This window comes from Carassius carassius, chromosome 27, assembly GCF_963082965.1.
Source record: "Carassius carassius chromosome 27, fCarCar2.1, whole genome shotgun sequence".
NCBI lineage: Eukaryota > Metazoa > Chordata > Actinopteri > Cypriniformes > Cyprinidae > Carassius > Carassius carassius.
Genome location: NC_081781.1, coordinates 20676339 through 20689173, shown reverse-complemented (window position 1 = coordinate 20689173; position 12835 = coordinate 20676339). Strand labels below are relative to the sequence as shown.

Here is a 12835-nt window from a genome sequence, read left to right as displayed (position 1 = left end):
TATTTGTTGGTCAATAAATGTGAAGTGTAGTTTTTTAATGGCACTAACTGTAAAGTGACTGTTGCCTAATACATTTATCCTAATACTTATCCTTAGTCCAGTATCCATATCCAGTCATAGAGCCTATGTTTTTCTGTGCGATAGGGGTCCTTGGAGTTAACGTAAATTTGAGAAGCTCTACTTTAGGGGTTGTATATGAGGTTTTTTTCTATATTGGCTTTACAATTTGTATGTGTTTTTTTTTCTCTCAGGCTAAACAAAGAGCTGAGGTGTTACAGTCCACCCACAAGTTCTTCTCTGAGCAACAACAGCTCAAGGCTCCAGTCAGCAAGCCGACCCACATAGAAGGAGCAAGCAAACCCACCGACAGCATCACTTCAAATCACCAGGGGGCGCCATCTGACCGCGCAGAGTCTGACAAACCTGCACCTCTAGCAACAACCAAACCCATCCGGACGGGTCCGATCAAACCACAGGCCATCAAACCAGAAGAGAGCAAATAGTCGTTACTGCTTCAGAAAAGACAGATGGATGGAAGGATGGACAGAGAGGCCGAGTGCCGGGGAGGTGGGGGGTTGGTACGTCCTACAGCACCTGAAAGCGTCAGAGAAGTGTAGGGAAGTAGAGTGATGGATATTAATTTTACAAGGTGCTGTGCATTTCTCTCACACTTACTGTGCCCATTTTCCTCATCCTTGTTATCAGTCCATCTGTTATTGTCTCTGCTGTGGTTGGCATTCCAGATAAAGCGCCACTCCATTGTGTAAACTGTACATCCTCGGTGAACAATGAAGGTAGACATCAACATAAGTTAAACTTGCTGCTGAGAATGCCATTTTTATAGCAGTATGATTTACTTTCTCATTTCCTCGTGTAGAGAAACACATTTTAGGCAGGCAAATGTCTCCTTTTTTTGATTGAAGATGTTTTCCCCCATAATTTTATATTTTTGCTCATGTTTTCGTGCAACAGTTCAGTTTCCGCGATAAAGATATAATGAAATGTCTACACACACTTTCTTGCATACCTTTTATCGTGTGTATGTGTGTACCCCTCTCTCAACATTACCTACACTCACATTTACTTTGACTTCAACCATGTGTATTGGCCTTAACGATACATAGAACATTATTTCAGCAGATTAGGAGTTGATTACCGATGTATCCAATTAATTTATCGTTTGCAGTCTCCACTTTGAGCCTTCCCTCTTGCCTTCTCGGTCTCAAGAATCGAACTTTGTGTGTTTGCGTGTGTGCGCAAAATACCCTTGAATCTTTAGCCAAAGGTTAGGTGTCAAGAGACCTGAATCCTTTTAAGAATATGATTTTGACAATGACTGCTCTGCTTGGTCAGCAGATAGTAGAATTATGATGGAATATTTTCTTTTTTTGTAAACGGTTCCTCCAGACCAGGCCTATGTTCGTGTCCCAAGCTTACGCTTCTCCCCTTTTCAGTGAATGAGGACAGATGTAGAAACGCCCACTTCTATAACTCCATATTTTCACCTTCTAGCCTCTCCACACAGCTCCCAACCATGCTGCTGACCAGCTCTGACTCTCCTGGCCAATCACTGCAGAGGGGTGGCAAGGTTTGGTTTGGGATGAGTGGTCAAGCAAATTTAGTTTCAGTACTAAAGAGCGTAGCTGCAAGTTTAGAAGAGAAACGTCAAGTATGAGGCTGCCAGACTCAGTGGGGGGGTTGGGACAAAAGTGATGAAAGTCTTGAACTACTCTGTACGTTGACCACAGGCCTGAGTACATAAGGTCTTTCTCCAAACCACTCCTCTTGGGTTGCTTTTGCAAAGAAGGGGCCTGCATTTGAACAAGGGTTTCAGTATGGCCCCTATTTCTTGTTTAGTAGGAATGAGAAACTGCAAACAGAAGGGGAGGAGAGGGAATTGATTTTTTTTTTTTTTTTTGGTTTCTGTTTTTGTTTTACTTGTACAGGGGTTAAATCGCTGTATTAAAATATGTAAGGTCTTATTTACATTCTCCTGGTTTGGTTACAGAAACTAATAAAATAATATGCTGTAAAAATGAGCTGTGGTTGGGATGTCAGTTTTTTTGGTTTTGAGGCAATGAGTTCATTAAAATACCTCTGTGCATGTATGCAAAACAGAAGAAAAGCAGACTTTTTAAATCTTTATTTTCATATAAGTTAATACACTTCCATAGCCACAAGATTCCAATCTTAACATCTCAAGCAGCACAAGGCTTGAAGCAAATTCAAAAGAGAGAAGGGAAAATGTTCAACATATACAGAGTTACGATAGCATAATTATGTAAGGATTAGAGCATGTACACAAGCAAAATTTTTATGGTTTTTAAAGTTGCATACCTCTGTGCAATCTATCAATCAAGAGGCAGGCCTACTGTAATGAATTGTATGCCATTATATTTTCCCCCTTTCTTGAAATTTTCAGTGCGGTAAACAAAAAAGACGAGACATTACTTAAAAAGGTAGAAAAATAATTTCTCTATTAACATGTTAAGTGGACAAAATCATTGAGGACGTAAATGTGGCCTCAATTTATTAAAAACCTGATATACTTTATCCATTTTGGAATTCATTATTCAATGGAATATCTTTTAAAGCATTTAAAGATGTAAAAATATATATTTTTTTTAATGTGAAGATGTGCAATGTAGTCACTGGTGTTTATTGTCTGTTGTCTTGAAAATAAGTCTATATAGAAGTCTTTGTGCTTAAATGAATATGATCAAGAAAATGTTATATTTGCTGTATTCATTAAACTGTTTATACCTACTGCTGGTGCTAGGAATAATGTCATCGGCATAATTATAGTTGATTCTTGTCCAGTTGTCTATTATTGTCTTGAATTCCAGTAAATCCAACAAAAGCTGTCCCTCCAGATGGTAAAATATTAAGACATTACAAAACGCATCTATAAGCTGGGTGATACAGAAACTTACGCTGATGTCTTCACTTTACTCCTGCTTGCCTAGTCTCACATTATAAGAGACCAAGTAAAAGTTATCCCAAGCATATAGCTTTCTCTGCGTTGGGTTGTAGTCTACCATGCTGTTGTAGCGATAGCGGTTTTTGAATGACACCGAGATTGTTTTACCCTGGCTGGTTTCGGTGTCGTACATGTAATTTATGGTGGTGTTTGGTGAGGTGTAACTAGCAACAGTGTACAGCATGCCACAGATCATAAAAGCATTAGCCACGGATGTCTTGCGGATTTTAGTCTCCCAGGTGCCCTTCACCTCCAGGTTGTGAGGGTCCAGCTGGGAGATGACAATAGCTCCCCTGGCTTTGTTGGTGCTGTATATGGCCCATAGACCTTTCTCATCTATTGCCAGGTCAATGTCTGTGTAGCCTCCCCAGGAGTAGGGGAATTGGCCATGGAAGCCAGCATGGGGAAGATCACGGCGGGCAGCAATGCTTTCAGAGAGTAGATCGTATCTTAGAAGGGTGCGGCTGAGCCTCCGTTGGTAGTACAAGGAGCCTCTGTACATGGTGGCACCTGTGCTTTCCATAGACTCGGGCAAGAGGAGGACTTTAGTGGGGAAGCCACGTGACAGCTGGTCCATGTTTTCATACCCGAAGAGTTGACGGACTTCAGACCCTACGGAATCAATGCGCCATACCATCTCTGAACCATAAGGTTCTTTAGCTTCTGGGTCTTGCATCCAGACACCGTATTTACCAGCAATGCTGTCAGCCTTGCGGTGCACCTCTGGCTCTTGTACCCACACCAGATCACCACAGCCTGAAAAATCAAGAGATTGGACAATTGATGGAAAACCAAATAATTTTAACATAAGATTGCACATGGAACCAGTGACTGGTTGCAAGGAGATCCTGTTAAATCAAAATCTCCTAAAGGTGGAAGAGAGGACACCTTGTCCTACCATTCCTTTGAGTGTAAAAAATTAGAAGCATAACTTACCCTTTCCTAAAATACCCTGTAAGAGAGAGGTACTGGGGAAAGGGATGGTTGGCAGAATTCAAAGGACTTCCTGGAAATAACCTGAACCTTGATATCTTTGTTTAGAAACATGGTCCTATCAAGTGATTCGCATTACCATTTTGGCGCCTTACTTAACATACACAGCTCCTTTTATATACTAGATTATTTTAGATGCAAATAAATTGGTAAAAATAGCTGTATTTGTGTTGGTGCTGTCAGCAGCAATGAATACTATGTGCACGGTGTCATTTTTTCAGGCAGCTGAGATGTAGGGGCATGATGTATTTATACATTCACATGCTTTGACAGTGTCGGAGGACATTTAGTAGGTCGGTTACTTTTGAGTGAAAGGCTAGGGTTAGGGTGTGACTCACCTGAGATGTCTGCTGGACCTTCCGGGGCAGAAACCTCAGTGACTACAGCCGTCACCTCCTGGTATCCAGTATTCTCGTAATGCCATGCAGGATCTAGGAGCACAAGAGGACAGAAAATCACATACTCCGATTGAGACGTGCTTGTGAAGGTGTTGAGGTCTACATTTGTCAAGCCTTCACTATAAGAATGGCAACTAGTGACCATGACATTGCAGTCAGAATATCAAAGAACTCTTGTTTAGGAGACCATTTCCATTGTGTAGTAGGGAAGTGGATTCATCTATTATGGTGGTGAACTTTGTTCTGTGCTAACGTAACTTTACCCTTGTTACCCCATACCTCTTAAACTTCTTTTGTCTCCTTGTGTGTTCCCAGGCCTTGATACCAGTTGGGAGACTGCAGGTCCTAAAAGGCAAAGACACATGATGCCGTTATGGTCTAATGATGTATACGGTACCTTAATTGCAGTCTAAAGAAACCAGATAATGAGAAGATAGACTGGTTAAAAAGAGATAATCAACCACTGGTATCCCAGAGTGGCATAACGGAAGTCTAGTTCCCAAGAGTGGTGTGTTGCATGGTTTTGGGGGACTGGCAGCTCTACTGACAGTCAGGAATCTAACAGAAGGAAATAAACGGCTCTGAGTAGATTCCCAGCTGTCCCGGAGCCTGACAGACTCCAGACCTCCCATTACATATCCAAAACTCAGACTTGCTCTCCAGCAGGGCACAAATACACACCCCCTGGTAAACAATCTCAAACAAAAACGGCTAATATTTTTAGTGACGTTTTCTGATGTAAAAATATCAAACAGCGGAAGATAGTTGAGAAGGGGTAACTTGTTGGAAATTATGTACTTTTGATTGGTCTCCACAAAAATGCAGAAAGGACCTGAACAACACATTACCCCCATTTCCTTCATTTTATTGCCAAGAACTAAATGACTTCTGTTAAACTGTGGTGCCACATTGTCATTGAAGTTTGATCATGTGCTAACTTGTTTACCAGCTTTTATAATGGCCCAGATTACACTTGGAGACATTAACATCTGGAAGCTGACTTTGATTCATTGCTGTGAAGAGGGTTAAAAAGGGCTGCTGTCGGTGATAGCCTGCTCAGACCTGCAGTGGGAGGGTCTGTAGGTACTGTCCTTTATCCCTATAATCAACAAATGCTTATGAATACAAGTCTATGCGTCACTACAAGACAACAAAAGCGTGTAATTCCCAATGTTTGTTTGCATGCTTATCTGTATAACGTGCCTAATGGTTCCCGAAGAGATCAAGCAGAACTTCAAGAACCCTCTGGACCAACTGGTAGCGTGTTGCAGGCAAATTTATTTGCAATAGCCAACTCATCTTGAAGACTTTGGAGTTTTAGGTGTGGGGTGGGGGGCGGTTTGTAATGTTTGAATGCTTTTGGTTTTTGCAACTCTAGACTGTGAAGCACATGCCAATGCTTATTATAATTCTAAATGAGAATTCCATTCATTTAAATTTTAAAACATCAAAGGCAAAATTTCCAAAACAGTTCAATCTCCAGAGGCAAGACAGCAGGATTATACATTTATAAATTTGTACTTAATGAGGTGACACTGACAACATCCACATGGCCAAATGGCACAAGTTTCCTGATCTTTTATTTTTTTGCAGCTTCACTACTAATTTTTCCTCATTAAAATGTTTTATACTTAAATAGTACTTTTAAAAAGTCATACGTTTTAAACCATGTACAAACACATAAGACGAAGACTGTAGTCATCAGTACCCTAATACTAAATTAAAATGGTGAATTTCTACAACAGCAAAAGTACCAGGAAATCTTTGCTTTTACATGACACTACATTCACGCTGCTAAGGGCACCTTTGAACCTTGCTATTAGCCAGTGTAAATAAAGCTTTTATACCCACTGCAAAATTACTGTTTATTCAGCCCCTTTTTGAGGGTGTACATTTGCATGGTAGGATATTTATGGTCTTAAAGGGACTGTAAACCTGAAAGAAAAACACTGAATCCAAGAGGGTGAGGATGTGCAAGACAGATGTCCTGTTTTCTTTTCCAGCTCAAAGAGCCAGAATCTGTCTTTCTTTTGCAAAGAGGGTCTCCAAAGTCCACTGCTTCTCTAATCTGTCTTATTAAACTCCATCTTTATTTTTCAAGTGTTTACATGATGTATGGTGCAGATGTGTGGAGCTGTGGTCCTGATCACAGGTGTCAGTGTGAGAAGTAGAACAGATGTCAAATATGGCAGGACATGGAAAAGAGAAGCTGATAGGGAGGAATATATAACCTTGATAAACGAAAATTAATTTGGGAAATTGAGGCGGGCCACAGAACTGTGGCATCATGCTATACATAATGCTAGCAACTTGGCTGCTTGCCTAAATATTATTTTGTTAACAGAATATGTCAGTAAGGCTTAACCATTTTTAAGGTACCAGCACTTGCACTAACAACCCCAGTTGGGATCAGTTACCTCTGACCTCCACCCCTTCTCATGCAGCATCCGTCAGTGGTCTGCTGGGAGCTGTCAGTAAGACTTTACTGCTGAGTATTTGCACAGTACTTATGTTTAGCTGCTTCAGTAGCTTGCCCCTACACCCTCATGTCTATCTTGCTTCTGTTGCCCTGCTCTTACTATGACAGCGGGTTGTCACCTAGTTCTAACTTTTCTGTTCCCTACTGCTTTTAAATGAACACAGTGACCTACTCACACTTCCAGGCAAGTATAACTGTGGAAATACACACATAAACCGTATGAGTCTTTTCCATGGTGCCAGTGACTAGCATGCCAATTTGCTCACTCCCTCCACGTTTCCAGACACCACACCTATTTACTTGTCACGGCTCGATTGTTCTAAACATTTTAGTAAACCAGATTACAAATTAGTTTACAAAAATAAGTTCACAAACATCATGCAGATGAAGGTTTCCATCATTACCAGTATTTGACTGTATGTTGACAAAAAATAGGTATAGGTAATCTTTCACACTTTATTATGAATGTACACAATGTCACAATATTTACCTTTATGGGTACAGCAACTTTCCACTGGGACAGTACCCCCAAAGGGACACATTTGTACCTTATTTTCCCCTAAAGAATCAATTTTAGCATCTTAGAGTACTAAGGTAATTATATCCACACTTATGGTACCACTATAAAAAAGGTACAAAGTTGTCCCTTTGAGGGTACTGCCTCAGTGACAATTTGTTGTATTTTGTGCATTTTTTGCTAATTTTTTCTAGGAAGGCACATCACAAATATATAAGGTAGGGAACGTTTGGCTAAACATAGCTAAAAGACAATTTGGTTCTTGGTTGTCAGTTCTCACCTGATCCTGGTCTGAAGCTGTTGTCATTTTGGGGCACTCTTGGAGGAGGCTGCTGCATGCATGGTCTGCTCCTCAACCTCTCAGCCTCCTGGCGGAGCTCTTCCATCCTCTGCTGCAGGTCCTGAACCTGTCTGTCCAGTCTTTGCTTCTCTCTCTGGAGCCGGGCGTTCTCCCCCATCACCTGGTTGTATGCATCCTGGAGACCTGACTGAGATCCGGAGCCATGTGACGACTCTGACATGGCTTCCCCTCCTACAAGGCGGGCAACCAGCGCCTCTAACAGCCCCAGGCGAGATTTCAGTGCCTCTACCTCGGGACTTGAACCTGCTGATGGACAACTGGCCTCTGTAGGGCTGTCCACCATGAAGGTGTATTGGCAACGTCCACTACCGGCATTCGCCCGGCGAAAACTTGCGTTGCCCTGAGCATGGGTGCCCATCAGTAGGCAGGAAGCCCACAACATAGCCCAAAAATACATGTTGAGCTTGACCACAGATACCTGGAAACTTCTTTCTGTCTTTATCTGATGTTCTACCTCAAGGAAGGTGGTTTTCGCAGAGGTGAATCTACTCTTTCTGTATATCACTTGTCTGCCCTGTCCTCTTTAGCTCCGGCACTAATCTATTCCTTCCCTTTTGTCTCACAAGCGTAACCAGAGTCGCTCACTTCTCTGGCGTTCCACTAATGACCTCTCACCTGAGTCTATTCAGTCTTCCGTTCCCACTGACTTTCTCTCAGTCGAGGGACTGATTGGAGCGCCTCGTTTTGATTGGTGGTTGAATTTTCTCTTTGATGTCTGTGATCCCACAGTTTGTGTCTTCGGGTCTGGAGGCAGTTTCTCTGAGTCCAGGCACATTACGCGGGGACATATTTATACAGTCAGGGAGGAAAAGGAGGGAGGGAAGGAGTAAGAGAGACTGAAAGAGGGACGGAAGAAAAGGAGGGATGCTGTGTGCTTGAGGGATTGCCCCAACAAAAAGATCTTTCCAGAGTTCTGCATTTGCCACCTCCTCTTGGAGGGCATATCAGAGCATGTGTGGGATTGATTGTGTGCTGTTTGTTTAGCTTTGTGTCTAGGAATGCAAGGGCAACCACAGGTGAACACAGGGGGTTTTGTCCCAGTATTATTTAATGGGTTGTATGCTCAGGCGTTTTCCCACTGGGTATTGTAGTGATTACTTATGTAATGTACCTAACAAACGAGCTAAGTGTGTGTGACAGTTAAAGAAGGTGACTACTGGGGGAGTGCATACCTTTTCTGCTGATTTCTAATTTGGGTGTTGCGGTGTATGTGGACCTATCGGTTTGCTGCTGGTGGTTCACAGCCGGGGATCTTGCTATGGGGAACCCAAGACAGACTGCTAAGAGGGGGAGTAAGTTTGGATAGAGTTACCCCTAACGGACAGGCTATGGGGGAGGTCTGCAGTGTTGGATTACATGTGGCGTTTAGCTAAAGGGGTCAGAATGTGATGCAAACAGTAGCAGAGGTCAATGCTTGTTTGAAATTTTACATGCTTGATGGCATTTGTAACAGTTAAATATTCAGTCTTCAGAATCAACATGCTCCCTTGCCCATTTCTCGTTCTGTCACCAACCTTCGCAATCCCTTGATATTTAGTTTTCTTTTTCTCATCTACTTATGACATGCAACTGCAATTTTCACCCCTCTCCTCTCCACAGTTCATCAACTCATTTTCTCTCAATAGGTCTGTCACTTGTTGTTTTTGCTAGTTTGCTCCATAAACATTGGCTCAAAACACCTTCACACTCATTTATCTACAATACGGCACAGATGATTCAGGACTGGAATCCGTCTTTCATGGTGGCCATTTGTTTTGTTTGTTTGCATGTGATGTCTGAATTTCTTGCCCAAGTCTTCTGTGAAATTTAGTAATACAAAATACTTTACTTGTACCACTCTTCCTTGCTTCTGTGAGTGCTCATAAACATTCTTTCTTAAAGGGATAGTTCACCCAAAAGTGTAAATTCTGTCTTTAACTACTCACCCTCATGTACCTGTAAGACCTTTGTTCATCTTTGGACCACAAATTAAGATATTTTTGATGAAATACGAGAGCTTTCTGGCCCTCCACACAGCAACACAACTGACACGTTCATGGCCCAGAAAGGTAGTAAGGACATTATTAAAATAGTCCATGTGACACCAGTGGTTCAACCTTAATTTTTATAGTTACCAGAATACTTTTTTTGTGTAATATCCTATTTTATCATTTCAAGTTGTTTTGTGAGATGTTTTGCTTGAAAAGTGTGCCTGAGGTCTTAAAATTAACAGCACTTGGATTTTGTTAATGTTATGACATCAGTCTTAAGTGGAAATGCAAGTTTTAACATCATTTTTGATTTCAACACCTTTGCTTGCAACCTTCTGGCCATTCTTCAGGACCACCATCAGAGTTCTCAGCTTTCACCTTGCAGGCTTCATTTCATATTACCACATCAGATTTATTGGAGATTGCAGAAAACTGACATTTACCAGAAACACTGTGTATTTACAAGACCATGCTTGTAAATCATGTTCAACTAAATCCTTCCTGTCAAACGCACAATCTATGGCAGTAACTGGAAATGCTTACTTTGAAGGATGGTGCAGAATCAAAGCATACATTCCTTCAGTCAATGCAATTCTTTAACATTCTCTCCACCCATCCAGTCAATATCTGCAATCCCACTTATGTTTTTTACAAGCTCCATACAAACATAGGATTCTGGATTTATGTCTCAAAAGAGCATAAAAAAAAGAAATCTTGTTAGCCTTTTGTTTCTGTGTATTGAAGAGATTTCCAGCAAGTTCAGAACTGTAGATCTGCAACAAATCTTCAATAGCATTTATTGACTCTGCAACTATACATACATCTTTCCATTCACATGCATGTTCCGGTCTCGCAAAAGTCTGAAACAACATGCAAAAAGACTGTAAAATGTCTGTTTTGTGGTTGTAAAGGAGTTCCTGTAGCTCAATTGGTAGAGCATTGCTCTATCAAGCGCAATGTTGGGTGTTCAATTCCCCGGGAACACATGATGGGTAAAAATTGATAGCCTGAATGCACTGTAAGTGGCTTTGGATTAAAGCATCTGCTAAATGCATAAATTTAAATTTAATTTAAATTTAAAGCCTGGTTTGAGTAGCATGCACACACACAATTAAGACATCTTGCCTAAGAAGTGAACGGAAGAACCTTAGTTAGGCAATTAATTGCTGACATGAAGAGCATCTCTCATTAAAGACTTCTTGGGGAATTTGCTGACACAAACCAGAATAACGTGACACTCCAACAACATGCAAGTTAATTATTTCCATACATACACGCACAAAACATTATGATATTATGAAATCAAATCATGCTTGTATCAGAATTACAAATTTTACCCAGACAAGTTAATAAGAGTTAATAAGAAACCAGCAACACCCTGCAATCACATAGCTGATAGTGATGGTGATTTTTGCACCTGCAAACAGTACTCGCATTTCTCAGTAAAGGATAAAAAAAATCTAGTTATTACTTGCACTGAACTTTTCCTTTCTGATACATTATGACTTCACTGGAAGTGATGAGCCACACAGGGATGGGGGATTATTGGAAAGCCTTGGATACTGGATGCTCATTATTTCACCACTACAGTATTTTTTTGCCTGTTTCTGTCCAGAGTCAGTACAGATGGAGTGAAGCTGTCAGCCATGAACACATGGAAACCAGAGTGCATGACTGAGATGAAAAGAACAGAAAGTTTTTAAAAAATGCAGAAAAAAGAGGGATAAAAGACTGCAAGAAAAGTAATTCAGTGTGAGGAATGCAATGATACTCAAAGGGGAGTGAAAACAGTAAAACTCAGAGCTGGTGTTTGAATGAGAACTTTTAAGGGTTGACCAGGGAGTTGATTTTCAGCTTTAAAGAAGGAAATATAATACATGGTGCTATAAAAAGACTTAAATAATAAACCATAGATGTGAAACGAAAACAGTTTTTGCCTTGGTAAGTATAGTTCAGGTCAACAGTTACGATGTAATTATTTGGAGGTATATAAAATGGGAATCATGAAATGTTCCATATACCCACTGAACATACTGTATTCTGAAGCATCAGCTAAGTCATAAAAACACGCGTTAAGGGCCATTCTGTGAAGCCCGCAAGTGTTTTAATGCTTTTGTCTTCGCTCACAAAATTTTTGTATACTCTCCCAAAAGGACTGGATTCTTCTGAGAAACTTTGCATTCGTTCGTAAAACTTTTGCGTTCCTCAGAGAAACTTTGAGTTCGCCCACAAAAATATTTGATACTCTTAAATTTTAAAGAGTTTCTTGGGGAAACTCTGGAAGCCCATTTCTGCCAATTAATAAAAAAATAATAGTAATTGCAACTTTTTATCTCACAATTATGACTTCTCACAATTGCGAGTTTACATCTAGTAATTGACTTTATCTCAGAATTGCGTCATACAAACTCACAATTCTGACTTCTCACAATTTTGAGATAAATCAGAATTGCAAGATATTAATTCAGTGTTTTTTTTCTCAGAATTTTGAGATAAATCAGAATTGCAAGATAGTAATTCAGTGTTTTTTTTTCACAGAATTTTTTTTTATTAGAATTGGATGATACAAACTCACAATTCAGCCTTCTCAGAATCGCAATTGTGAGTTGTTAAAATTGCAAGATATAAATCAATTTTCTCGGAATTGCATGATTTAAACTAAAAGACAGAATAGAGAGAGAGAGAGAAAAAAAGTAATTTTAGTGACGGAAACAAGCTTCCATTGCAGACAGAGCACAAAAGAATCCCTCCGATCTCTATTTTTTTTTCTACTTCTATGTCCACTTAGAGGCTCCACACCATTCACTCACACACAACATATTTTTTCATTTAAAAATTAAAGGCACAGGGCAGTGGAATTAAAAAGATAACTTTTTACTCTTTTTGGACTTTTTGTAACTTCAGCACTACCTTTTTAGAAAGGTAAATGCTTCCAAAGAAGCGAGTGCACACTAGTTAAACACTAGTCTGTGTTTTAATGCGGTCTTTGTAAACAATACCAAAGAAAATGTTTTGATAGGCAGTGTTTTTTCATCGTTGAGTCTTGCTTGATAAATGGCTTCTCACTGTAATCCTGTCAAATCATGCCTGAATTGAAGGCACCTCAATTCCAACGCGATGAATCAGATCAGATATGA

At 40.4% G+C, this 12835-nt stretch overlaps 2 protein-coding genes across 2 annotated transcripts in view; one reads left to right on the top strand and one right to left on the bottom strand.

Annotated features, from left to right (window-relative positions):
- The window catches only part of prrc2c (proline-rich coiled-coil 2C), a 43923-nt gene extending 41884 nt beyond the window's left edge, over positions 1–2039 (top strand). Inside the window, exon 33 of the mRNA XM_059513106.1 lies at positions 252–2039. Coding sequence (XP_059369089.1) covers positions 252–503 — 252 coding nt within the window. The 3' untranslated portion in view covers positions 504–2039. The remainder of the gene's footprint in view (positions 1–251) is intronic.
- Positions 2040–2128: 89 nt separating this feature from the next.
- Positions 2129–8505, bottom strand: myoc (myocilin). The gene is made up of 4 exons (XM_059513107.1): positions 7648–8505; positions 4651–4716; positions 4312–4404; positions 2129–3736 (listed from the first exon to the last, which is right to left on the bottom strand). The coding sequence occupies exons 1-4, from the start codon at positions 8123–8125 to the stop codon at positions 2949–2951; spliced, it is 1425 nt and encodes a 474-aa protein (XP_059369090.1). The 5' UTR covers positions 8126–8505; the 3' UTR covers positions 2129–2948.
- Positions 8506–12835: the final 4330 nt, after the last annotated feature.

Coding starts and splice junctions, on each gene's coding strand:
- myoc (XM_059513107.1), bottom strand. CDS start 8,125: ATGTATTTTTGGGCTATGTTGTGGGCTTCCTGCCTACTGATGGGCACC. Junction 4,717..7,647: donor CAGCTTCAGACCAGGATCAG/GTGAGAACTGAC, acceptor TTTGCCTTTTAG/GACCTGCAGTCTCCCAACTG. Junction 4,405..4,650: donor AGACAAAAGAAGTTTAAGAG/GTATGGGGTAAC, acceptor TTGTGCTCCTAG/ATCCTGCATGGCATTACGAG.